Below are 27,191 nucleotides of genomic sequence, written 5' to 3'. Positions count from 1 at the left end.
ATCATGTGTTTTGTATAAACTTATCAAATTAAGTATTTTCCTTACTTTATGTCCGCATTCGCTAAATGCGTTCAGAACTGCACAAAAACGAAACGGCCACCAGAGGACGGGAACGATCGTGAAAATTTTTTCAGTCATTTAAAAGGTGAAACCAACGAGAAGTCATGACACTACAGCTGTATTTGGTTGATAATGCCTCGTCAGATATGAAGAAAACAGATATTTAGCAAACAGATAAGATTTTCGGGATATCATTTGAATATTTAGAAATCTGCTAAGAGGAGGAGGAGGAGTCGGCTCGCGCTTCGCCTGACAGAGCGCGCGCGGAAATTTAGCCCTTCCGCACTCAACGCGACTCAAGCGAGCGCATCCGCGGCCGGCTGAGCGCCGCACGGACTCTTGTCTGTCTCTCTCTTTTCACCTTTCATAAAAATCCACACTGATCCAACGAGAAACCCGCACTGCTGGATCCAGCGCACGCTGCTCTTTGTTGGACAACGCTGTCAGTGTGAAGGTGGGTGACAAATACTGTACAATAACTTTTGTTCACTATATTAACTATAATTAACGAAAAGAAAAACAAATTTTTTTGTGTCAAATTAGGTCTGTGACATATACGTAGCCATGTATTTCACATTAGTGGGGAATTCACAAATGGAGGGTCAGACATCCTCTTCTCAAAGTTTGGCTGGTGGAGTTAACGGGATATATTAATCCTCTCTGTGGTGCGCAACCTGTTGTATAGTGATGTATTAAACTTTGTTTATTCTTTGTGTATGTGTTTTTATTATTTCATTATTTTAGCTCACATAACATGGCATAAGCAGCAAAAATGAGCCTTTAAAGGGAAAGTTCTCCCAAAAATGAAAATTCAGTCGCCCTCATGTTGTTCCAAACCTATTCAGAACACAAAAGGAGATGTTGGGCAGAATGTTATACTCAATCACCATTCACTTTCATTGTATGGGGAGAAAAAACCCTGAATGCAATTAAGGTGAATGGGGACTGAGATTGTCATTCTGCCTATTGTGTTACATTAAGTCACATGGGTTCGGAACAACAAAAGTGAGTAATTTTTGGTTGAACTATCCCTTTAAATGCAGGTAGATAAGCAAATGATTCAGTAACGGGCAATTAATGTTACTCCTGCAATTAAAGGCCATTGTCATGAAGAACCGTTTTACTTGGCCTTGACTGTTAGCAGAAATGTGTATCTTGTGAATGATCTAAATAAATAAGATGGAGAGTGAGACAGTCAAGCTTGAGCTTGAGTAAAGTTGCTGCTGTGGTTTGAGAATGTTTTTTCACATGGTGAAAGCATTTCAGTCTCTGAAGTTATATATAAGTATGTGGTATTCAGCTACTTGTATTACCTGTCTCATTACAATCATTTTCTCATTACAAAATGTCAAGCCTTTTCTTCCCCTGTGTCAAAGTTTGTCAGTTTGTGTTTTGTTTTTGGTGTATGTGAAGAAATGCATCAATCAACCTCAGCTTTCTTATACTGACTAGACTGTATATGAGGATCATGAGTACTTATGAAACTGTGGTTGTAAGATATCATGTGGTTTGATTAATTTGAACAAATAAAGAGAGAAGAGATTGTCCTAGAGTGGAAAAACAGAATTAAATGTTCCTTTGGGAGTTGCTAGGGTATTTTGAGTGGTCTCTAGGGCATTGCTAGATGGTTGGCTGGGTGTTCTGTGTGGTTGCTAGGGTGTTCTTGGTGGTCACAAGGACATTGCTTTTTGGTTGCTTGTTCTGTGTGGTCACTAGGGTGTTCTGGGTGGTCGCTAAGGCATTGCTAGGTGGTATCTAGGCAGTTGTTAGGTTGCTCTGGGTGTTCACAAGGTTATTGCTAGGTGTTCACTAAAGTGTTCTGAGTGGTCGTTAGGCAGTTGCTAGGGTATTCTGGGTGGTTCTTCAGTTTTTTAAAAACATTTAAACTGATATGTTTTCCAAAGGTGCACTGGCTGGTAAAGAAAGCCTTGTTCGTGGAATCTCTCACTGTAGGAAACTGACATCATGTGGAAAAAGGAAGTGGCTGTGTTTGTGACACCTGACTTTCTGTTCCCAGGATGCACTTTGCTATTGTTCTCTCTCTCTCTCTCTCTCTCTCTCTCTCTCTCTCTCTCTCTCACACACACACACACACGCACTTTATTCTTGTGTGTTAGTCTGTTGTAAGAGGTTTGCCTAATGGCCTGTGTTTATCTTCTTGCATGCACTGTGTATATTTCTGTTTATTTATTCAGAGTGTTTTCAGGAAAATGTTTATGTATATGAGTGTGTGTGTGTGTGTGTGTGTGTGTGTGTGTGTGTGTGTGTGTGTGTGTGTGTGTGTGTGTGTGTGTGTGAGGATTGCAGTTTGACAACTTCTTTCCCGGTGTTATCATTTTAGTTCCTCTGACACAAGACTTCCTGTTGATAGGGGAGGGAACCTCCTGTCCCTAAGAGTAGGAGAATTGGGGGATAACGGAAGGCAAAGCTTAAAGGACCTGCAAGAAAAGTGAGAGCAAAAGAAAGAAAAAAGAGGATGGTTATAACTAAACTCTTTATGTAAATTATGTTACATGTGCATTGCCTGTGTAACAAATTGTGTTGAAAGGTTTTAAATGTTTTTGTGTCAGAGGCAAGACCGATAGAAAGAAAGAGAAGAGACTCGGAAAAGAAGAAACAGTGTGTGAAAAAAGTAAGGATGTACAAAAAGCTGTAAAATTAGTCCTTTCGCACAGTACATTGAAAAGTAGTGTACACACTACTTATTTTTAACAATTTTGTTTTATGTATTTATGTTTTTCCACTCTCAATATCCACTAAAACTGGACAGGATGAATGTCCAAGTGTTTGTGACTGCAATTTCTTTCAGAATGTTGCAAGGTGTCTGTGTGAGTATAAACTATTTAATTTCAACACTTGCACTTGGTCTCATGATTGCTGAGCATCTTTGTTCGGCTTCAGTTTCTGTATGAGTCCAAAAGATTTGAAGCATTCACCATGTGACCTACACTGTAAAAAAAAAAAAAATATTGTTTTTCAAAAACAATTTTTTTTATTATGTAAACAATACAGTAAAAATGTAAACAACTTTACAGAACAACCTGTACATTTTACAGTTTAAAACTGTTGTAATTTTCATGACGCGATGGTACTGAAAAAAAATCTGTTAATTTTACTGTTAAAAAAACCTTCTGAATCTGTAAAAATAATTGTTTTACTTTATAATGTATTGTCAGTCACCATAAATTTACTGTAAAGCACACGATGACATGAAGTTCACCAATAGTGGCTCATCCAGGAGCAATAACCATTAAACATGAAGAGACAGTGCTCAGTGTCACTCACACAAACACTAAACACCATCAGGGTAACACATGTGAAATTTAAATAAAGCTGTAAACTAACTAAATTACATAAAATATAAAACAGAACATCCCAATGTACATAACTGATATTAAAAATAAGAAGAAACATAACTATACCCATAAAATATTATTGAATATGATGGGTCATGCAGGGAATTGTGGGAACGCCCGATTATTTTTTTAAAAGTACATGTACTCTCTTGTTAAATATAATGTACATTTTTACCATTAATTACACAGGAAATAACATCAAATCATTATCTAAAAAATTTAATTTGTACAAAATGTTATTTTGAAACCTACTATATTGTATTTAAAAAAAAAAAAAAAAAAAAATACATATATATATATATATATATATATATATATATATATATATAACTTTTTAAATGTATAACGTTTTTGTTTTCTGTAGCATTTTTACGGTCTTTTACCATTAAAATTACAGACAGTTTTTTCAGTGTAAATACACCCTCCACTCTCATGAAGTTTGCTTTAGTTGTGATCAAAATATGGTGAACTAGATGGTCTGTGCATTTGCGGTTGGTTAGCCCTCAAACCCTTAGATGCAAGTTCCTCTAATAGGCACAGCTGAAAATACAGGTTGGTGAGAATGTATGAGGGCTCTGACATTTTTAAACTCATTGAGCCTGCCATTGTGCATAACTGGCCGCTTATGCGATCAAACTTTTCATAACACATTGAGCATGTTTATGGTGATATTTTAAATCTTGATCTACTTAGACTTTTTTAGTTTTATAAAATAATTTTTATTTACAGTAAATCATTGTTTAGTTGATTGTTTATCAAGAACTTTGTGTAGTTATAATAAGTTCTTCTTATGGTTATTGGAAATGTGACAGGGGTTTAAAGAAAATATTCTGTTGGATAACAAGATGTTGTAATTGCATTATATTCTGCCAGTTGAAGTTGTCAGTTGACATGTGACTGATGGTGCAAACTTTTATGACTGCATACGCATACGCATCTGTGGATGTGTAAGTGTCAAACCACTCTCAGAAAAATGGTGTGTCAGTTGTGTTTGTGTGGTGTCTGTTTTCTGGTATAAAATATATTTAAACACTGATAGTAGACTTCTCTTTTTCTTTTTCTCTTTTCTTTTCCAAGAGAAGAAGTGTGTGCTAGGGCTTTTCCAAAGGAAAGAGGAAATTATAAGTCATGGGACATCTCTTTAATATCTCAATTGTTACTTTCTCCCAGACAGCAATGAGAATTTAGCTGCGGTCTGCTTTAAAAGAGATCTGAACAATGTCTCATGCTGTGCAAGGTCTGCCATCAAAAGTCAGTCATTTCAAAACAAATTTAAACATTCAAGGTCTTCAAAGACCAAATTATCTGCACCTCGTTAATTTTATACAGTGCATTCAGAACATATTCAGACCCCTTTTTTCACATTTTGTTATGTTGCGACCTTATGTTAAAATGCTTTAAATATTTTTTTTTCACATCAATCTACTCTCCATACCCCATAATGACAAAGCAAAAAAACAGATTAAGAAACAACTGAAATATCACATTGACAAGTTTTCAGGCCCTTTGCTATGATGCTTGAAATTTAGCTCAGGTGCATCCCATTTCTCTGGATCATCTTTGAGATGTTTCTACACTTTGATTGGAGTCCACCTGTGGCAAATTCAATTGATTGGACATGATTTGGAAAGGCACACACCTGTCTATATAAGGTCTCACAGCTAAAAATCCGTATCAGAGCAAAAATCAAGCCATGAGGTCAAAGGAACTGGCTGCAGAGCTCAGAGACAGGATTGTGTCGAGGCACAGATCTGGGGAAGGCTCCAAAAAAAAAATAAATAATAAATAATAATTCTGCTGCATTGAAAGTTCCCAAGAGCACAATGGCCTCCATAATTCTTAAATGGAAGACGTTTGGACCAACCAGGACTCTTCCTAGAGCTGGCCGTCTGGCCAAACTGAGCAATTGGGGGAGAAGGGCCTTAGTAAGAGTGTTGACCTAGAACCTGCTGGTCATTCTGTTTGAGCACCAGAGATCATCTGTGGAGATGGGAGAAACTTGCAGAAGGACAATCATCACTTCTACACTCCACTGATCTGGGCTTTATGGTCAGACATAAGCCTTAAAAAAGCACCTAAAGGACTCTCAGACTGTGATGAAATGAAGGTTGAATTGTTTTGCTTCAATTTCAAGCATCATATCTGTAAGAAACCAGGCGCCGTTCATCACCTGTGTAATACCATACCAACTGTGAAGCATGGTGGTGGTAGCATCATGCTGTGGGGGTGTTTTTCAGAGACAGGGACTGGGGGACTGGTCAGGGTCAAGGAAAGTTGAATGCAGCAAAATTCAGAGATATCCTTAATGAAAACCTGATCCAGAGCACTCAAGAACTCAGACTGGGCCGAAGGTTCACCTTCTAACAGGACAATGACCCTAAGCACAACGTAAGAGTGGATTAGGGACAACTCTGTGAATGTCCTTGAGTTGCCTGGACGAGAATCCAATCGAACATCTCTGGAGAGACCTGAAAATGGCTGTCCACTGGTCCCCATCCAACCCAAAAGAGCTTGAGAGGATCTGCTGAGAAGAATGGTAGAAAATCCCCAAATCCAGATGTGCAAAGCTTGTCGCATCATACCCAAAAAGACTTGAGGCTGCTAAGGCTGCCAAAAGTGCTTCAACTAAGTACTGAGTCAAGGGTCTCAATACTTATGTCAATGTGATATTTCATTTTTTTTCTTTTTAATACATTTGCAAAGTTATCAAAAATCTGGCTTTTGTTTTGTCATTATGGGGTATGGAGTGTATATTGATGTGAAAAAAAAAAATTATATTTAAAGCATTTTAGCATACGACAGCAACATAACAAAATGTGTCTTATAGCCTACTCTTAATGTGTGTCAAATTGCCTCATTTGTGTCTAGTTTTTCTAAGATAATTTAGGAGACACATATGCAACAAAGCTGATACTTTAATAGAACATAACAGAGAGCTTCATAAGTCTCATGAGATCTGAAAGAGCAATCTGTCAGCAAATCTCATTTTCCTCTAGGTTATTTTGTCACAAAGACAGAAAAGAAAGGGAAAGATGGCATTCACCATAAGATGCATTGCTTTTAGCCAGTTTATTTGGCTTATTCATGTGCATACATGTATATTATATATGCATGTATCAGATACATGCTTTGAAATTATGTCTCTTCAGTTGTTGATAAAAGAAACTGAAATGTTTTGCTTTCCATCTTGTTATGAAGTTGTTAAATGTTTGTGCTCAATGCAGCATCAGAGATTTTGGTTGTCTCAATCCCAGCTGGCTTTCCCTGTCTTTCCAGTTTCCAAACTCTTAAAGAAACTATAGACAAGCACTGCTTTTAATAATTTAACCATTTACTCATTTGCTTTATTTCACTTGTGTTAACAACCACTCCATTTTTGAGGTCAGTTTTTTTAAATAGATCATTATACTTAATTATTTGGCTCAAGTAAAATTAACTTTAAAAAATTAAGTAACGTTAACTAGTTACACGTAAACTTAACTCATCTGTGATTAAAGTATCATTGTTTTGACAAAAAGTATATTTTGTTAGACATTTCAAACTAGTTTTTAATTTATTAGAACAAAATTATAATTTGAGGCTTTTACCCTGTAAAAGCTAATTAGTTGACCGTATTAAGATTTTTTAGGGCAGTCAGTTTGCATGTTTTATTTAAGTAAACATACTTATTTGGCTCAAGTAAAATGAACTTTAAAAAATTAAGTAATGTTAACTAGTTACACGTAAACTTATCTCATCTGTGATTAAAGTATCATTGTTTTTATTTAATTATTCAAATTGAGTTATAGTACTTACAGTATAAGTTAAATTATGACTGGAACTGAGTACATTGAGTAAAGAAGAATGGCTTAAATTTAACAGGCTCCATGTTCACCAGAGGTAACACTAATCACACTAATGGTGACTTCACACAAATCACAACTACAATAAACAACAATAGTCATAAGAATTAAAGCTAAATAATTGTGTTAATAACAATATCTCCATATTTTCCCTTGTTTTGACCAAACATACATATTTTTTCAAGTGTTTATGGGTTTTCCACACAGCCACAACTTTGTACTTGATAATTATGAGTTAGTAGTACTCAAAGCCAAAGTATAAAGAACCTATATATTTGACTTATGATTCCAAAATGTTACATTTCAAGTACCGTACTGTTTAATTAGGACCACTTGTTTTCAGAGAAATCTGACAAAATGTATGCTTTATGCTTACAACAAGAAAAAAAAAAATCTGCCAATGGGGTATGAAAAATTCACTTTTTAATTTTAAATAAAGTTTATTTTTCTTACCCCCTTTTCAAATAGTTTTTTAATCTTTTAAGCATAAACCTCACAATTTAGATTTCTCTGAAAACAAGACAAACTATCTTATGCCATTTTGCTTGTCAAGTACATATATCTTGTTTTAAGAATGTTTAGATATTTTAGACAAAAATACTAATTGCTAAATACAATTATTTTGGCAGTGGAGATTCTTAAAGAGTAGTGATCAAAATGGAAATAATAAGGATGGGTGGTAACAATTCTCTAATGTTTTTACATGCAAAATGATACGGCCCTATTGAGAAGAAAAGCTAGGTGTGATCATTGTAGATTTCTTAAACATTTGCAAGTGTGTGTCCATAGTTTTGTTCACTCTGTGATATTTTATGTTTATGAAGGCTAGTGAGAATTGAATGTCAAATACAAGTACAGTATGTTTGGAATACTTTTGTGGGGAAGAGAGAAAACTATATATTGGACACAGATTGTCCGAGGGGTGGAGCAGTGGAAGCCAGTGTGTGTTGTGTATGTGTTGCCGTTTGCAGCTGGACCCTGTCCTCAATCAGCAGGAAATGGGGTAGGCTTTAGCAGGCCGGACAGGAAACGCTTGCAAAACTGACATCCTGTTGATCCACGATGGTCAGTCAGATAGAAATACAGGACATAGCTTTTTACAGTGAAAGGGTGCATGTTGAGCACATTTGCACATTTTAAAGGGGAATTTGTTGAGATAGAACTTCCCTTTTTTTATAGACAGGAAAGTAAGAGGAAGTAACAAAAACAAGTGTAAAGTCACGTCTCAAAAGCAAGAGTTAAAAGAGTTAATTTAACTTTCTGTCTTTTAGTTATGTATGCCTTGATATTTTTCACTCTTTCTGTTTCTTTCTCCCCAGGAAGATGGTGTATATGGAAAGCTGATCTAAGGATCTGGTGAGAAGCAATCTAATAATGGCGACCTCCCATTGACTTGCACTCCAGCAATCATTACATCTACACCCCTTCTAGGTTTACAATACTGTGGCAAACATAGCAGTAAACTTTTTCAACATGTATACACTCAATTCATGACAACAAAGCCACACTGTGTGAATTCACATGTATGAATGTCATTGTGTTAGTCAGTAACAATAGATATAATGTTCAGAGACATTATACTATTAAGACAAAGTGTATTTAGCAATTTTCATGTTGTTAAACTTCATGGAACATGTAGTTAATGCGATGACCTACTCCTGTCATTACTCTGCTAGAACAACTGTGTGAATTTGCGGGCAGCTTACACTAAAAATTACTAGTTGGTAAAACACAATTAGAAAAATAGCTTAGGTTAGTTTTGAGAAAATGTCTCGTATTATTTGTTCGCAGATGCCACTTGGTTTCAATTTTGATTTGGTTTGTTATCTAATGCAATGACATTTATACACTTTTAATTGTGGCTTAATTGTACAAACACTGAATTTGGACCCACTGAAGTAGAAAACATTACTCAACATGAACATGCCATGTTAAAGGGATAGTTCGCCCAAAATATAAAAATTCTCTGATAATTTACTCATCCTCATGCCATCTGAGATGTGTATGAATTTCTTCGGTAAAATACTTTTGAGATTTTCAGGAAAAGATCCAGGCTCAGCAGGTCCTGACAATGTGAGAGGAAGGTGATTAGAAATGTGTATGAAATGTGTATGATTGCTTCCCTTCAGTCATTCGTCAATGACTGAAGGGAAGCAATCTTTTATAGTGCTTAAATTTTGTTCATTTTCACACACAGTGTGATCAATTTGCTTTAGAAAACATTAATGTCACTGGTGGAGACGGGATGGATTACTTTTATGCTGACTATCTGTGCTTTTTGGACCTACAAATTTCTAATCAACTTCCTCTCACATTGTCAGGACCTGCTGAGCCTGGATCTTTTTCTACAAATCTTCAAAAGTGCTTTGCAGAAGAAAGAAAATCATACACATCTCAAATGAGTAAATTATCAGAGAATTTTCATTTTTTGGGTGAACTATCCCTTTAAGACAACTTCATGTCAAATATGTCACATTTGTTTGATTTTGAGTCAGGGTGCAGTGTCTCATATCAGCTTAAAGGGATAGTTCACCCAAAATAGAACATTCTGTAAATTTTCTCACCCTCATGTCATTTCAAAGAAAAATGCTGTTTTTTTTCTGTTGAAAACAAAAGTCGATTTTTTTTTATGTTGTGTAGCTTCTGCAATAGAACAACTATGGGCTATGGTGCTTTTTGTTTGTACTTTTTGCAGCTGGACAGCCCCTGTTCAAAATAAAGCACAACACTCTGGTCCTGGCTGTAGAAATCACATTAATTTTCTCCATAGTAGAATAGATTTTTAATGATTATTTATAAACCTTTAAAATCAGATCTACCGTGTGTTCCGATGCAGTTAATTGATGGCTTGTGCTTCTGTTGAAGCCATCAAACTGGGTTATTTAATATTACTTTTTAATAAATTAATTCCTGCTAAAATTTTTAAACAGTTTTTTTGTTTTAGTCAAAGTTTTAGTCTTTTGATGAAAATGTCCTTTAAAATGAGTCAATATTTTATCATGTGATATTTGTTCATTTTAGTCAGTTTTACTCTGATATAATTTTTGTCAACAACAACAAAACATTTTTTTATGGTTGATGATAATGTGCATAATGACAAAAATGTGTCAAACTGTAACAGACCCAAACTTTAATAAAATATTCAAACATTTAGGGGAAAAAACATTTTCAAACATTGTATCAAACATATAACAGGTTTCATACCAAATATTGTACAACTGAGCTCCTTAAATACAGTAATGGCATATAATGAATATTTTTGTATCAGCTACTCTGTAGAAGTTAGCCTCTATTCTTAATATTCTACAGACATTACAGCTTCATTATCTGTTACAGCATAATTTTCTGTAGGCTAAAGCTGCTTTGAAACAATGTATGATGTGAAAAGCGCTATACAAATAAAAATTAAACGTATTATTTTTCCGTATTTAGTCAGTTTATGATATTGTATTGCGTGTAGTGTATTGTTTTAGGGAAACAGTGAATTCACAAAGCTAGTTACGCAACGCAAGTAACGCATATTTTGACATCCGCGTAACGTAGTTCATGTACGCCTGTTAATTTGCTTCATCGTCTGTGCAAATGTAAGTTGTAATATTACATGTATGTTGTGAATATAATGATTAATTTAATGTATATATAGAATGCGTTTGAGTGAGGTAATTAACCCCTTTAAAGCGGGTTATTTCGCCGGTGTTCAGAGCGTTCAACTAACGCAGCTCAAGGAGGGAAATACTCAAAATACTGGATTATTAGATTCGATGAATCCATATAAAATATCTCCTTTTATAAACAGATGTTTCTTTAAATATTTCTTCTGTTTATGTCTGGAACTGTTAATATCTTGCAGTATTTTCGTCAACATTATGATTTAAAGAGATAGTTCACCCAAAAATGAAAATTCTATAATCATTTACTCACCCTCTGCTATCGCAGATGTGTATGACTTTCTTTCTTCTGCTGAACACAAATTAAGAGTTTTAGAGGAATATTTCAGCTCTGTAGGTCCATACAATGCAAGTGAATGGTGACCAAAACGTTGAAGCTCCAAAATCACATAAAGGCAGCATAAAAGTAATCCATATGTCTCCAGTGGTTAAATCCATTTCTTCAGAAGCGATATGAAAGGAAAGTCCTTTTTTTTAAACTATCAATCTCCATTTTCATTTTCACTGTTACATTATTTTTTTGTCTTTGACATTCACATTCTTTGTTTATACACTGGGCAGGAAGGAGAATTTACTATATATAATTATAGAGGACACACAGAGCTGAGATATTCATCTAAAAGTCTTAATTAGAAGTTCAGCAGAAGAAAGAAAGTCATACACATCTGGGATGGTGAGTAAATGATGAGAGAATTTTATTTGTGGGTGAACTTTCCCTTTAACAAGAGTCATTTTCGTCTCATATTCATTATCATTGACAAAACCCTTCATCAATGAGCATTTTCATCTGTGATTTCGTAGACAAGATTTACACTGTTTAAAGAACTACACTAACCATGATCCTGAAAGAAAATGATCCACTTATTAGAGAATTGTGGCAAACAAAATGCACCAAACAAGCTCTGCAATGACCACAATAATGCAACTATTTGTATACAGTATTTGCATTTATCTGAATATTTATCAATACAATTACAATATATTGATTCTATACTTACTGTATAATTAACAACTGTAAATGAATAGTTTTATATTTTTCCATAATTTATAATCCGAATACATAATTTGTAATGCTTCATGGGATTGCAGTTCATTACTTCATTGCAGACGTTAAGTACACAATCTTTGTCTTTTTTTCTTATTTTCAAATGCTTTTATGCTTCAAATAAAAATTTGTAATGGTGCGATTCACCTCAGAGCTGGTTGGTTTGGTTTATGGTTTATAACTTTTATGAAGTGTTTGATGAAGTCCCTATGGAAAACATGAATGGAAAAAATACTTTGGGATCCAAGATGGCTGAAAATAAGCAGGCAACTGTGTGCTTAATGAACTGTTATTTAATGGCGAGAACTGCGTTATGATCTTCAAAAAATAGCAGCATACAGGTTTGGAACAACATGAGGGTGAACTATTCCTTTTAAATATATTCCACATTTACTGTATATAATAACTGCACAGGCAAGTCAGAATTGCAAGATTTTTAAATGTTTCTGTGTACCTGAATTTTACCGAATTACTTTCCTCTTCTCTCGTTTCTATGGGAAGAAACTCTGTTTCCAGGCTGATGAGCTGTGCTCTTTGAAAATATTAAATATTATGGGCTGTGCTTGGTGTAAGCAGAAGAAGGCCAGTAAAGCTTTTGCAGTGTCAAATACCAACTCATGTGACACAGGCAATGGGACCCTGGCTTCAGAAAGCACCCGTTACATTGCGGACCCCACTATTAACTCAGGGCCAGGGCTGATACCAAACTTCAATGATTTTCAGAACCATATCTCCCCTGGCTTCTCATCCAACCTTAACCAGCCCCGCCCAGGCGGACTCACAGGTTTGTAAAAAAGAAACAAAAAAGTGGCTTGATAAGAATGCATTTCATACTGATGCACCTTGCTGATAACTGTTACTTCCCTTAAAGAAACAAAATGTGTTTGTGTGTGTGTTGTAGGTGGGGTAACACTCTTTATAGCACTCTATGACTATGATGCTCGTACAGAGGATGACCTGAGCTTCCAGAAAGGAGAGAAGTTCCATATTATCAACAATACGTGAGTGTTAAGCAGGAGGATTAGAATAAGATGTACATGCTTTCGTTTGAACCCACATACCACAAACAATGAAAATTACAACACTTTCTTACTTTATTGCCTATTTCTGTGTTCCTCTCTGTCTGTTGTTTTCTTTGTCCCATTCTCTTTGTTTAATTTTATTTCACCTTGTCCATCTGTCTGTCCAACTTTCTCCTCACTTTCTATCTCCTGCCCCTCCACAGCGAGGGCGACTGGTGGGAGGCCCGATCTCTGGACACAGGGAAGTCTGGGTACATTCCCAGTAACTATGTGGCCCCTGTGGACTCTATACAAGCTGAAGAGTGAGTTATACATGAATATACCATTTCATTGATTTAACAATATACCGCAACAGTCTGGTTCCGGAAGTAAAAATACTGTTAATTTTTTCCATAGATTCATTGATTTTCAACAATAACTTATAAAGCTTTAAAGACAGACCTACCCTGAGCTTCGAGGTTGCTCATCGATAGTATATGTATCTGTTGAATCCATCAGTCTGTGTCATTTCCAGCTCATTGCATAAAAATCGTGTTTGATAGCAGAATTCTTGCTGAACAACTACATTACACATGGTCCAGCATAGAAAGATCCACCAATCAGAGAACTGCAGCCAAACAAGTCCAGCTGCAACTGCCAGCTTCCATTACGCACCGGGAATGACGCAATAGTGTCTCCCTATACCCTCAAATAACATATATATTTGTATATATATGAGTATTTTGGAGTAAACATAAAATATGTTGTTTCTATATTTATAATCAACAACCTAAAATCAATATACATTTTATTTATATTGTGCTTTATCCAAATACATAATTCAAGATGTTTCATAGGATTGTAGTTTGTGTTCACGTGAAAGAGCTTCAAATCAAAGTTTGTATTGTTGTGATTTACCTCGGAGCTGGTTGGTTTGGTTCATGGCTTACAACTCTTTTATAAAGGATTTTATGAAAAGCCTATGGAAAAGGTTAATGTGAAAAATACCTCCAGAATCCAGATGGCTAAAAAAATGGGCAGATACTGTTGCCCTCTATGGCTGATTTTAAAATACATTTTGAGTGTGTGTGTGTGTGTGTGTATTTGTGCATGTAGGTGGTATTTTGGGAAGTTGGGTCGGAAGGATGCGGAGCGACAGTTATTAGCCCAAAACAATCCTAGAGGAACATTCTTAATACGAGAGAGTGAGACAACGAAAGGTAAAGGCTTTTAAAATTAATTGAGTATTTTCATTCATGATGGTGTGGTCTAGAGGTTCAAACCAACATACAGTTAGTGCATATAAAAACATCTAGCAAGCGTCAGCTTACTTTGTGGCATTACAAAGCCATACAGTGAAGAAGCCCAGCACCAAAGTGGTAGAATCAAGACTACGGTACATGATTTTTATCAAAAAAGCATGAACGGTTTATTGCAGTTTGAAGAAAGAGATTCATTCTGTCCTAAGGAATGCTTTTTAAATTGATATTTCACCCAAAATAGAAAATGATCTCATTTACTCAACCTCATGCCGTCCCAGATGTGTATGAGTTTCTTTCTTCTGCAGAACACTATTTATGATTTTTAGAGTAATATCTCAGCTCTGTTGGTTCTTTCAATGTAAGTAAATTGTGATCAGAACTTTGAAGGTAAAAAATCACATAAAGGCAGCATAAAAGTAATCCATAAGTGTAATCCAGTGGTTAAATCCATATCTTCAGAAGCGATATGATAGTTGTGGGTGAGAAACAGATCAATATTTTTTTAATATCAATCTCCACTTTTACATTCTTCTTTTGTTTGTGGGGATTCGCACTGTTCGTGCATATCTCCATTTACTGGGAAGGTAGGAGAATTTATGGTAAAAAAGGACTTAAGTATTGATCTGTTTCTCACCAACACCTATCATGGAGTCTTATGGATTACTTTTATGATGCCTTTATGTGATTTTTGAAGCTTGAAAGACTTGATCACCATTCACTTGCATTGTATGGACCTACAGAGCTGAAATAGTCTTCTAAAAATCTTAATTTGTGCAGAAGAAAGAAAGTCATACACATGTTGAACGGCATGAGGTTGAGTAAATTATGAGATAATTTTCATTTTTGGGTGAACTATCCCTTTAAACATTGAGAAGTAAAATAAATTAAAACCAAACATGTCAATTGTTGCAATTTCAAGCAAGTTAATATCCTGTATAAATATTCAACTAATTAAAAAACAGAGGGTTGTCATTCAAGTATTTTTTCTGTCATCCCCCATTTAGGAGCATACTCTCTGTCCATTAGAGACTGTGATGAGACGAAGGGTGATCATGTCAAGCACTATAAGATAAGAAAGCTGGATAATGGTGGATATTACATCACAACAAGGACACAGTTTGACACAGTCCAGCAGCTGGTGGAGCATTACACTGGTCAGTGAGACACAATGTACAATTCACACACATCTTTAGAATGCTGTGATGCTAACACACATTAAATCATATTCAGAACTAAACAGGAAAGATTTATTTCTTCTGGCCGGTTGGGCAGGTAGTTAATATTTGTACTTTCCCTACCAATATTTAACTGGCTCCACCACAAATTTTTAATTAGATTTTTATATATATACACACTCTGAGCACTTTCAGTGAGTGTATCAGCCAACAGTGTGGCAGCAGTGCAATGCATAAAATCATTCATATATGGGTCAGGAGTTTCAGTTATTTTTCACATCAACCATCAGAATGGGGCAAAAATTATCTTAATGATTTCGACCATGGCATAATTGTTGGTTTATTAGGACCATAGTGTTTCTAATAAAGCACTAAGTGAGTGTATATTTAGCAATGAATTGTTATATGCACCAGACAAAAAAAAAATTCATTTAATGTTACAATATCTTTGCAAAATGATTACAAGGTTTTGAATTTGCAGTAGAACTTATGCACAGCTGCGCCATATTTGATAACGAGGCTGTGAGGGATAGACGCACAGTCTCTTCAGTTGGTTGTACAGTTGTTTAAAGTGTTTTTGGATTGTTCCACTGACTTTTTTGAAATTTCAATAGACAAAAAACTACGGATTTGCAAATTATGATTACCCCAGAATTGACCATAATTTTTGGACATGGTTCATACTTCATAGATGTCAGGAGGTCAGTTAATCTGGCCATCTTCTTTTTTTCCTCTTATTTCCTCTTTTGTTGCTGCAGTGATGTCTGTGCTTCAAACAAGTGCATCGTTTGTGTTAGTGCTCCTCCTACTCAACCTGCCATTCTGGTGCAATCAGCCTTCCTGTTTCATTATGTTACAAATGAACAGTCTCACTCACCCACACACATGTGCACATTCATGCATATACAGTCAAGATCAGAGAATTTGGATGTCTTGTTTTGTTAAAGTAAATTAACGTAAACATGAAAATGTGTAAACACTCTTTACTTATCACTTATTTTGGATAGATAGAGAGGTTCTCTAACTGGTATCTGCATCAGGACCCAAATTTTACATCAAGTAACCAATGCAAAACAGTAAACAGAAATATAATTATAATCAAACATTTAAATGTATTAAAATGACAATGAACTGCATAGGCCAAATAATATGCTCAGTTATTAAAATTACATGACACAATTTAGTCAAAACAGCAAAAGTATGATAAACAAGCCTAACAAAAATGTGGATATATTTTGCATTTCTTTTATTAGTCATAATACCAAAGAACAATTGAACAAGCGAAAAATTGTGTAGAGTTTGATTTGATGCACAGCCTTCAACAACAAAAGATATGGGAAGTGTTTTCTCTTCCCTTTTAAAGTTTGATAAAGCTATTTATTTTGCTATCCTAACTGTGCACATTAAAATAGTCCTGAGAACCACTGCTTTAGCATAACTCATCAGCATAACACATAGGAGTCAAAACTAAAGTAATCAGCCACCACAGACTGTAGTCACCACTGAAAACAGCTCTATCACCCTCTGTTGGGAGTACATGTATTATTCTAGTTTTTCATGCATACTGTATGTGTGTATGTCTATATGTGTTCATGTGTTAGCTTGTGAATGTGGGCAACATTTTTGTGTTATTGTATGTATGTTTGATATTGTTTTATGTTTGTGTCATCTTTGCCTTTCTGTCTCTACATGTTTATATCAATTTCAAACTCTGTTCTTCAGAGCGTGCAGCAGGACTGTGCTGCCGTTTGATTGGCAGCTGTAGGCGGGGCATGCCTAAGTTGGCTGACCTCTCAGTGAAGACTAAGGATGTTTGGGAGATTCCCAGGGAGTCACTCCAGCTTATTAAGAAACTGGGCAATGGGCAGTTTGGTGAAGTGTGGATGGGTAGGAACCACAAAAAGCGTGGGAACATGGGAACAGAAGGAGGGGAACAGAGCTTGCACACCTTGTTCATCCAGCCTCTGTTACAGTGCCTTGCAAAAAAATATTCAGTTCCTCAACATTTAACTCATTACAAGGCAATTGTATAATTGTTAGGGGAAATGTTATTTAACAATGTAAATGTTGAGCATCTGCAACATAGTACTGAAATACGTATTCCAATAACAAGGAATGTTGTGGGTTCATGACAAGTTAAATCAAACGACAGCATTTATAGAATAATGTTGATTAGCATAGAAAATTATTTAGATTAGTCCCTCGTTTATATATATATAAAAAAAGCAACAATCATAGTAACAGTGAAGAATTTACAATGGAAGTGAATGAGGCTAGTCCTAAAATGCTAAAATGCACAGTTTCAAAGTATAGCCACAAGATGTTTTTAATGTGATAAAATCTTTTTACTACATGATTTAAGTGTGATAAAATTGCTTACAGGATTTGCAGTGTTGGCAACAAAGTTCTAATATTGGATATAACTTTAACCTGATAAGGTTCATATGTGATTTTATCACTCCAAAATCATGTTTACATCTTGTGGGTATACTTTTAAAACAGTGTGTTATTTTAGCATTTATTATTTGGCCCCATTCACTTACATTGTAAGTGCCTGGCTGCAACTGCAAAAAAAAATATATATATTTTTGTTGTGGAAATCAGTATTATGTCACAAATGCTGTTGATTAAGCTTAACTTGTATTGAATTGGGAACATTTCTTTAGAAATATGTTACATTAAAATAATAGTTTCATAGAGAAGCAACAATATCAAATAGACCAAAATTTTGCTGAAGGATTGGTAAATTACTGTGAAAGTGAAAGGTGCTGTTCATAGCTAAATGCATGAATGGAGGATGTATATAAGGCTGTGATGTTTTTGTTCACTTCCTCTGGTCCTTCTAACATTGCATGCCATTTCATTCCATCTCCATCCCCTTCTCTCTCTCTCTCTCTCTCTCTCTCTCTCTCTCTCTGTCTTTTTCTTCCTTACCACTCTGAACAGGTAGTAATGATGGTTTATGTTGCTACTTGACAAAAGCCTGTCAAAATGCCACACCCCAAACATTGGGTTTAGGGCGTGATGCCTGGGAGATCGCCCGGGAAACACTGCAGCTCAACAGGAAGTTGGGACAGGGTTGTTTTGGCGACGTCTGGATGGGTGAGAGGGACACAGCACCCACTGTCCTCTAGAGCCAATGTCCATATCAACATTCGCTAATGCAAGTGCTATAGCCAGTGTTCCCAGAGAACACACCTGCCTTTTCCAGCATGTCTTTCCATGCACACTATATAGTTCATTAATTTAAGTACACACTTCTTAATGCTATTTTTCTATGTTTTTTGGATTATTTTACCAATGCACCAAGTCTTAATGACAAGGTGACTTGGTAAGGGGTCCTTTTTGTTGGCCACTCATAGTGCTGATTCATATAGCACAAATGGTGTGTTCAACCCTGCTTTGCCAAGCATCAGTCTGTCTTCTAAACTGTCTGAACTGGCATCTTATCTGTAACAGCTCCAAGCCAGCAAAACCACAATAGCATTTTAGGGCTGTAGCAATGTTAATTGTGACATTAAAAATGCAACAGCACGTTTCCCAAATGTTGCCAGAATTTTCCAAAAAAGTTCAGCTCTTGGTCCGGAGCAGAGTGTTCTTTCTGTTACGTGTTATGTCGTCTGCAGTAATCCCAGCTTCCTGTTGCTTTGGTTTGTGGCCAGAATCCCAGGTGCCTTTTTATCTGTCTCCCCATACCCACTTTCATATCCCACATTATTAATCACTTTATGTCCAGCCGGTTCTTCTGATTCTTTCTGACATACGTTCTATGTGTAGGCATGTGGAATGGCACAACTAAAGTTGCTGTAAAGACCTTGAAGCCAGGCACCATGTCTCCGGAGGCCTTCCTGGATGAGGCTCAGATCATGAAGATGCTCCGTCATGATAAACTGGTACAGTTGTATGCTGTGGTGTCTGAGGAGCCCATCTATATCATCACTGAGTTCATGAGTCAAGGTACAGACAATTATACACACACGAACATGGTCTCTGAAAGAACACATAGCCAAAAATGTATTTGTTCTTTACAAGGGTTTCCCAATCCGGATACTGAATTATGTCATGAGATAATATTACAGAGACATCAATCATTTGTACATTGGATTAGAATTGGGAAACATTTTTCTGTACAATAACTTTTTATACTGTATGACTCTGCTATTTAGGAAGCTTATTGGACTTTCTGAAAGATGGAGAAGGCAGGAATTTGAAGTTGCCTCAACTTGTGGACATGGCAGCACAGGTAAAGCTTCTTAGTTGAGTGGTATATAACAAACAATTGTAATCAAAAGCAATTTACACTTTACTTATATCAAGCAGCCTGGGATTAAGTGGTAGCAGAGCAGGATTGAGAATCCTTGGCCTGGTTGCAAGAAACCCAAAAATGAAAATTCACTCATCATTTACTCACTCTCAAGCCATACTAGATGTGTATGACTTTCTTCTGCAGAAGATTTTTAGAATATCTCAGCATTGTTGGTCCATACAATGCAAGTGAATGGTGACCAGACCTTTCAAGCTCAAAAAAGCACATAAAGGCAGCATATAAGTAATCCATAAGACTCCAGTGGTTTAATCAATGTCTTCAGAAGCAATATGATAGGTGGGGGTGAGAAACAGATCAATATTTGTAATTTTTTGCTAGACATTCTTCTCCCTGCCCAGCAGGGGGTGATATGCAGAGAAGAATATGAATCACCAATAACACTAGAATGTGAAGGTGATCTGTTTCTCTGTTTCTCATCCACACCTATCACATCACTTCTGAAGATACTGATTTAAACACTGATGTTTTATGGATTACTTTTATGCTGATTTATGTGATTTTGTTTAGCTTTAAAATGTTGCCACCCATTCACTTGCATTGTATGGACCTACAGAGCTGAGAAATTCTTCAAAAAATCTTCATTTGAGTTCAGCAGAAGAAAGTTATACACATCTGGGATGGCATGAGGGTAAGTAAATAATGATCATTTACATTTTTGGGTGAACTTAAGGGCTCTTGTCAGATGTGGATGAATTTGTCAGTAAGAAAAGATGTTTGGAAACACTTCTAGTAATTATTAAGGTGAAAACATGAAAATGTCCCACAAGGACATTATATATTATGCTGAAATATAAGACAAAGCAAGATCATGCTTTATTAATACCTACTTTCCTGTGTGGATTCTTATTTCAGTGTAGTTACAGTTTTCAGTGTCGAAAGAATTTAGATAATTATTTCTGTACAGCAGCTCTCTAAATGTATGCAGCCTCGGTAGGGTACCCACCCCCGGTCGTGAATACTCGCTGTGTCTTAAACCGCCCCCTATCCACTATATAGTGCACTATTTCAAGTGTCTGCCTACTTTTGCTCACACAGTCTTACCCACAATACACTCTTATTTCGAGTGTACATTTGATGTACACTCGACAATGGTTAATTGCCCACAATCTGCCACAGGGAAGACGTACCATCTGGGAGTTTACTTCCTTCACTCCTGCAATGTTTTATTTCATGCTGAATGTATTAAATTACTTTTTGACAAATAATTTCTTGATTAAAATAAACATAACATAAAGAGACTCAAAACATATAGATACATTTTCAAATGTTTTTTCCCTTTATATTAACATACAGAATATATTAAAAATGACAAACAGAATGAAGATTTATTATATGAATATATTATTTAAAAATAACAAGTAAGGCCCTAGTATTTTAAAAGTTTATTTGTGACGTTGTTTCTGCAATAGCCCCAGAGCTCCTGCGCTTGGTGTATACATCAGGGTCAGAATTCACTCACTGCTGAGATGTAGTGCACTTACTGCCATTCACTATATAGGAAATAGTGAATGAATGAACGATTTCGGACACAGCCACACTCTTCGCTATACGTTCGCCTCGCACCCACACATCTCTAACGCGCATGCATCACACCCCTCGCTCTGCACGAGCAGAAATGCTGTCTGTTCGCGCTCCAGTAGTCAATCACATGAACAGCAGAGCAAAAGGAATTTACACTTAACTTGGATGTTTACATGGATTTATACAGTTAATCTGCCCAAAGTAGCTGCAATAGTTTCCAGTAAATGTGTAAATACTGCTCATGACATGCTGGAAGTGGGAAAAAGTGCACTGATATATTGCTGCACTGATTTAAAAATATACACTTAAAACATGTCATAAGGGCCCAGTTACATTATCACCCTGAAAATGACAATCACATTACACAGAAAAGCCGGTGTTAGCATTAGAGCCAAAACTTACCTCGATGTGCTGCCTTAAGTAGAAGCTGTGATTTTAATCAATAATGAAATATCAGCTTGTCTGGGTGTTAAATGAAGGCATTGCATGATGAAACTATTTTTTTTTTCACTGTGCGGAGCGAAGAGTTTGATACTGCAGCTATGTGAACTTCCTGTCATAAAAGCCCCATTCAATAATCTCTCAATAAATAACACATGAACAAAAATTTAACCCAGTAATATAATGCCAGGAATGCCGGCCATTGTAAAGATGTAAAAGTAAAAAAAATTCATTAGAAATTTACCTGAGTGAGAGTAAAAAGTACCCACTTTTAAACATACTCTAAAAGTACCTTTTTTTTCCCTTCAAAAAGTTACTCAAGTAAATGTAATGGAGTAAGTGTAGCATGTTACTACCCACCACTGGTAAACCCTTAATTATAATTGTATGCCTAATGCCTATTGTCATATAGGGTTTTGTTAACTTAAGGGGTTTCTTGCAAATTGGGCCTTCTCCTCAGGCATATTCTTGTGTCCTCTGGATAGTTCATACTATCGTTGTTAGTAAGCGTCATTGATTAAAAAGGCACATACCGTAGCGGTATTTTGAAGGGGTTAATCAGGAATCTAAAATCGTATATATCATACCCTCCAAAAAGATTATCTTAACAAGGATTTTCTATCTATTCTTGAGAGCATCAATTAAATTAGTCTAATTTCTTTATTAAAACTAATATTGATCTGACTTCTTAGCTATTGTGAATAAAAGCACTTCATTTCTTGTAGATTGCTGCAGGCATGGCCTATATTGAACGGATGAACTACATACACAGAGACTTGCGAGCTGCCAATATCCTGGTCGGAGATGGTCTGGTCTGTAAGATTGCAGACTTTGGGTTGGCTAGACTCATTGAGGACAATGAGTACACGGCCAGACAAGGTCATTTAGGCCCTATGTCCTAACCTTGATCCTAATCCACATTCCATTGTTTTTCTCAGCATATTTCCTTTATCTGCATGAGTTTCCTCCTTTATTTGAAACCATCAAACTTTATTTATCCCTCCTCGGCCTCCATTTAATTTAATTCCAGCTCATTTTATTCTCATTCATTTTGCTGCATTACATTTGCCTATTTTGAGCTGCCGTATCTCAGTCCTTTCAATTTCACCTGATTGAATTGGTCCTTGTTTTGTACAGGAGCAAAGTTTCCGATAAAGTGGACCGCCCCAGAAGCTGCTCTTTATGGCAAATTTACCATCAAATCAGATGTGTGGTCTTTTGGTATCCTGCTGACTGAGCTCATCACCAAGGGTAGAGTGCCTTACCCAGGTATGTCCCAAGTAGGGGTGAAAATGAGTAGGGACTTGGTGATACAAATTTATATCGCAATACATTTATTTTCAGTGTACTTGCTTTACCTTACCATAGAGCTATACAGTAGAAGTCACATAAAGCATAGGCATAAATGTTGATTACCACAAAATATTATTTTGACTCGAACGTTTCTCTAAAAAAAGCAAAAATCGAAGTCACAGTGAGGCACTAACAATAGAAGTAATGGGGCCAATTTTTGGAGGGTTTAAAGGCAGAAATATGAAGCTTATAATTTTATAAAAGCACTTACATTAATACTTCTGTTAAAACTCATGTATTGTTTGAGCTGTAAAGTTGTTCAAATTGTAAGTTTTACTGTCATTTTAGGGTTTTAGGGTTTGTTGACATTACAATGCCATGGCAACAAAGTTGTAAAGTTGAATATAATTTCACACAGAAAATGTTAGTAACTGATTTTATCACACTAAAATCATCTTAACACACATATTGTAACATTTAAGGATTGGTCCCATTCATTTCCATTGTAAGTGCCTCACTGTAACCCAGATTTCTGCTTTTTTAAAGAAAAGGAGGGATGAGTCAAAATACATTTTGTGGTAATCAGCATTACGCCACAAATGCTGTTGATTGAGCTCAGCTTGTATTGAACCCGGAATATTCCTTTAATCTTGTTTTTCCCCAAAAATATATTAATGCAAAAATAAATTTAATGGAAGAATATCAATATTAAAGAAATGTAAAATTATAAATTGTTTGCATTATGGATACAGTATTGTGAGGAAAAAATTCCCCCAACTCTAAAATGGTACAACAAATTTAGATTCTTTGCAATATCGATATCGATACAATATTGTGAGGTAAAATATTGTGATTCTTTAAAATATAGGTTTTTTTCCCTACCACCTATGTGTATTTTTAACTATTATGGCTACTATATTTTACACTCTCTCTGTTGCTTTAATCTTAATTGGCTTCTTTTTGCTTTACACTGCCAGATAAAAGTACTGTATGAGATAAAATAGAGTTAATTGTTGCTTTAGAAAACGGTCTTATTTTTGTTTATGTGTGTATGAATTGTTTAGGGATGAACAACAGGGAGGTTCTGGAGCAAGTGGAGCGCGGTTATCGAATGCCGTCTCCGCAGGGCTGCCCTGCGTCTCTGCATGAGTTGATGATTCAGTGCTGGAGAAAGGACGCCGATGAGAGGCACACCTTTGAGTACCTGGAGAGCTTCCTGGAGGACTACTTTACAGCTACTGAACCCCAGTACCAGCCTGGAGAGAACCTGTGATATACGCAGATTCACTCATATTTGTATTAGTTCAATATATCCTTCAGGAAAGATGCCATTGCCTTTTTATCACAATACCTTCATAAACTTATTTTGATCCAGGGTCCCCTTAATCACAGGCTTCTACTGAATATGCTTCAGTGCAATTTATCATCACGTGCTTTAAACTGAAATGCCTTTTAATATACTGCTCTTAAAAAGCAAATTAATGTCACTCCTCTGAAGTGTGAAATAATTTAATTGGGCAATGTTTATGTTGTGTTTTATTTTTTACTTCAAATATGACAGTACTTATAAATGCATCTTACTCAATCTCTCTGATTAAGCAATATTAATTAGTTAACCACTTATTCAAGATAGAGCATATCAATACCTGCCTGTTTTACTATAACCACCGCTACCATTGAATGTTCTGTCTCTTTTAGACTATTTAAGTCATTTCTTATGTGTGTCTAGAAGAGTTATCTCAGGAAAACTGGAGTTTTGCTCTGAGATAGAACAAAATAACCAGAATAACTTGATAAGATATTCTACAATGACCTGGATAACTGAGAATCGTAACACACATATCTCTGATTGGTGGAATGTTGTATGATGAATGTGACATGCAAATCTGCACTTCAGTCATGAAGAAGGCTCTTCCTCCTGAATAGCTTTGCCACTTGATACTTTTAGCTACTTTACAATCACATGTGAATGTGTATTTTTAAATGTAACAATTCAGTTACTCCTTTTTTCTGCAAAGGAAATAGACGCAAAGAAAATTGAATGCACAGGGCCTTTGGAAGTCAAGTTATAGAACCTTTCCAATGTGATGGTGTACATCAGATATGCTGAAACCAAAGACTAAATTGTGAAATGACAGGCGATGTCTATGTGCATGCATATAAAGGACCAAAACATTTGAAAATGTATTTGAGCTCTTAATTTGTTTCTTGGGACTGTTCCTTTTCCAATCATGTTATTGCTTTATAATCGTCCTTTTGTGTCATTTTGAAGCTTACAGTCTTGTACTTGTAAACTGTACTTGTATCATTGATAGGGATGTACTATAAAGCAGCATTGTTGTAAATGTTTTGAGGTTATAAGGGTGAATCTCACAAACATGTTAAGAATATGTCCTGGTCGTAGTCCACCCCAAACTCAAAAGAAAGAAAGAAAAAGTAATATTTCATTAAAGAAAAGGAAAACTATGTTAGGGCGGTAGATATTTTTTGCATTTGTTACATTATTTTCATGACAATTAGGTCCCCCACTCTCCCAATTTTCATTGTGTAAGGCAAAAGAAATCTAATTCTCATAGCTGTTACATGAGGAAACTTGTAATACTATTTTGATGTTTAAAGGGATAGTTCACCCAAAAATGAAAAGTCTCTCACCATTTACTCTCCCTCATTCCATCCCAGATGTGTATTACTTTCTTCAGCAGAACACAAATGAAGATTTTTAGAAGAAGATTTTAGCTCTGATGGTCCATACAATGCAAGTTAATTGTGTTCAGAATTTTGCTGATTTAAATAAAAAAACATTATATTACTGTAACTACATTCCATATACAATACAGTTACTATAATACAGTAAATATTTATTATCTAATAAGAATCAGCATTGAGAATAATGCTAATTACAAATAAATTAAAAGGAAAGGGAAAATGTCTAGACACATTTCAGTAGTAAAGTAGAATTAGTGAGGAAATGCCCTAAAAACAGGCTTTATTCCTATCATTTTAGTGTGAAGATTGATCTGGACATGTCTTTGTTAGATTCACACATAAAGGTGGATTTTAATAAAGTATCTATGCTAAAATCAAAAATTAGTACAGGTTTACTTAATACCTGCCCTTTAAAATGAGGGCAAAAATGTATTGTTTAGATTCTTATATTTTTTACACAGTATTTTACGTCTCATCTCATATTTCATTGATTTGGTTATAATTTAAGTGGATATCATAACCTGTGCCTTTATTCAAGGGCAGTGATATTCTAAAGGGATAGACTGTAACCCTGAACTGAAGAATGTGTTTTACAGTTATGTAATATTTGTGCAATTTTATTATACTGAGCTTACTGAACCCATGTGTCGAACATTTTTGTTTTAATTTGAGCGCACACTCACTCACTTTACTGGACATGAGCACACTTTCTCATAGATAAACAAATTCGAATATATATCAAGAACTGAGACAAACATTCAGTTGTCACAGCTTTGCTCAGCTTAATTAATTTGCTTGTTTAACTGAAGGTATCCACTAGATGGCAGAAAAACCATGTGGGGAATGGGGAGATGTGCAGGTTTATTAGTATGCTGTACTTGTTTTTATTAATTATTCTGCTGGGGTTTGTAGTCATGATAGTACATTCAGTACTGTGCTGTGCTGTTACTATGTTGTTGCTGCAGATTTGAGTTTAATGTATCTGAAGTAGCTTGTGAGTGTACATTATGCTGCAACAGAGTAGCTAGTTCGGCTGCAACCCTTGTGAACGTGTGTTGATTAATAATTTTTAGCACAAAGCATTTGTCCCTATTTATAAAAATCTGATCTTACAAGAAAGGAGTGCAGGTAGTGGAAAAGGTCATTTATAGTTGTGTAGCTCCATGTATGCAGATTAATATGGGTTGACTTTGTCTGATTTTGCAGCAGCACTCATTATCACAACCTGTGTTTTTAGGATTCTCTTCATCTTCATGTGCCTTCACAATTAAAAATGATTTGGCAACGTTTCTGCTTTAAAATGAGAAATGTTGATTATAAATGACGTTTTGATGTCTTGTCAAGGCAAAGAGCTCATTGTCAGTGACCTGTGTACCAAAACACTTAAGATCTTTGCATGAGCAAATATAATGTAATCAGTACAACAACGGGCAACTCCATGGCTACTTTAGGAAGAGTATAGCTGAATGTGTCAATGCAATAAAAAAAAATGTA

General features: G+C 35.7%; 1 protein-coding gene across 5 annotated transcripts; it reads left to right on the top strand.

The window, feature by feature from the left end:
• The first annotated feature begins 166 nt into the window (after positions 1 to 166).
• Positions 167 to 26,936, top strand: LOC127619730 (proto-oncogene tyrosine-protein kinase Yrk-like). 5 transcript variants are annotated; one of them, XM_052092695.1, is made up of 13 exons: positions 167 to 514; positions 8,578 to 8,614; positions 12,473 to 12,755; positions 12,873 to 12,972; positions 13,197 to 13,295; positions 14,089 to 14,192; positions 15,239 to 15,388; positions 18,356 to 18,511; positions 19,187 to 19,366; positions 19,576 to 19,652; positions 22,424 to 22,577; positions 22,836 to 22,967; positions 24,056 to 26,936. In XM_052092695.1, the coding sequence occupies exons 3-13, from the start codon at positions 12,524 to 12,526 to the stop codon at positions 24,262 to 24,264; spliced, it is 1,593 nt and encodes a 530-aa protein (XP_051948655.1). In that variant the 5' UTR covers positions 167 to 514; positions 8,578 to 8,614; positions 12,473 to 12,523; the 3' UTR covers positions 24,265 to 26,936. The 5 variants fall into 5 exon arrangements, with proteins under 5 accessions (XP_051948655.1, XP_051948654.1, XP_051948652.1 ...); XM_052092694.1 differs by lacking the exon at positions 18,356 to 18,511 and adding an exon at positions 17,132 to 17,296 and having other exon boundaries at positions 168 to 514; positions 8,582 to 8,614; positions 12,488 to 12,755; positions 24,056 to 26,934; XM_052092692.1 differs by lacking the exon at positions 18,356 to 18,511 and adding an exon at positions 17,132 to 17,296 and having other exon boundaries at positions 168 to 514; positions 8,582 to 8,614; positions 24,056 to 26,933.
• Positions 26,937 to 27,191: the final 255 nt, after the last annotated feature.

Source organism: Xyrauchen texanus, chromosome 26, assembly GCF_025860055.1.
Source record: "Xyrauchen texanus isolate HMW12.3.18 chromosome 26, RBS_HiC_50CHRs, whole genome shotgun sequence".
NCBI lineage: Eukaryota > Metazoa > Chordata > Actinopteri > Cypriniformes > Catostomidae > Xyrauchen > Xyrauchen texanus.
Note: the sequence above shows the minus strand (reverse complement) of the source record. Positions and strands in the feature narration are given on the sequence as shown.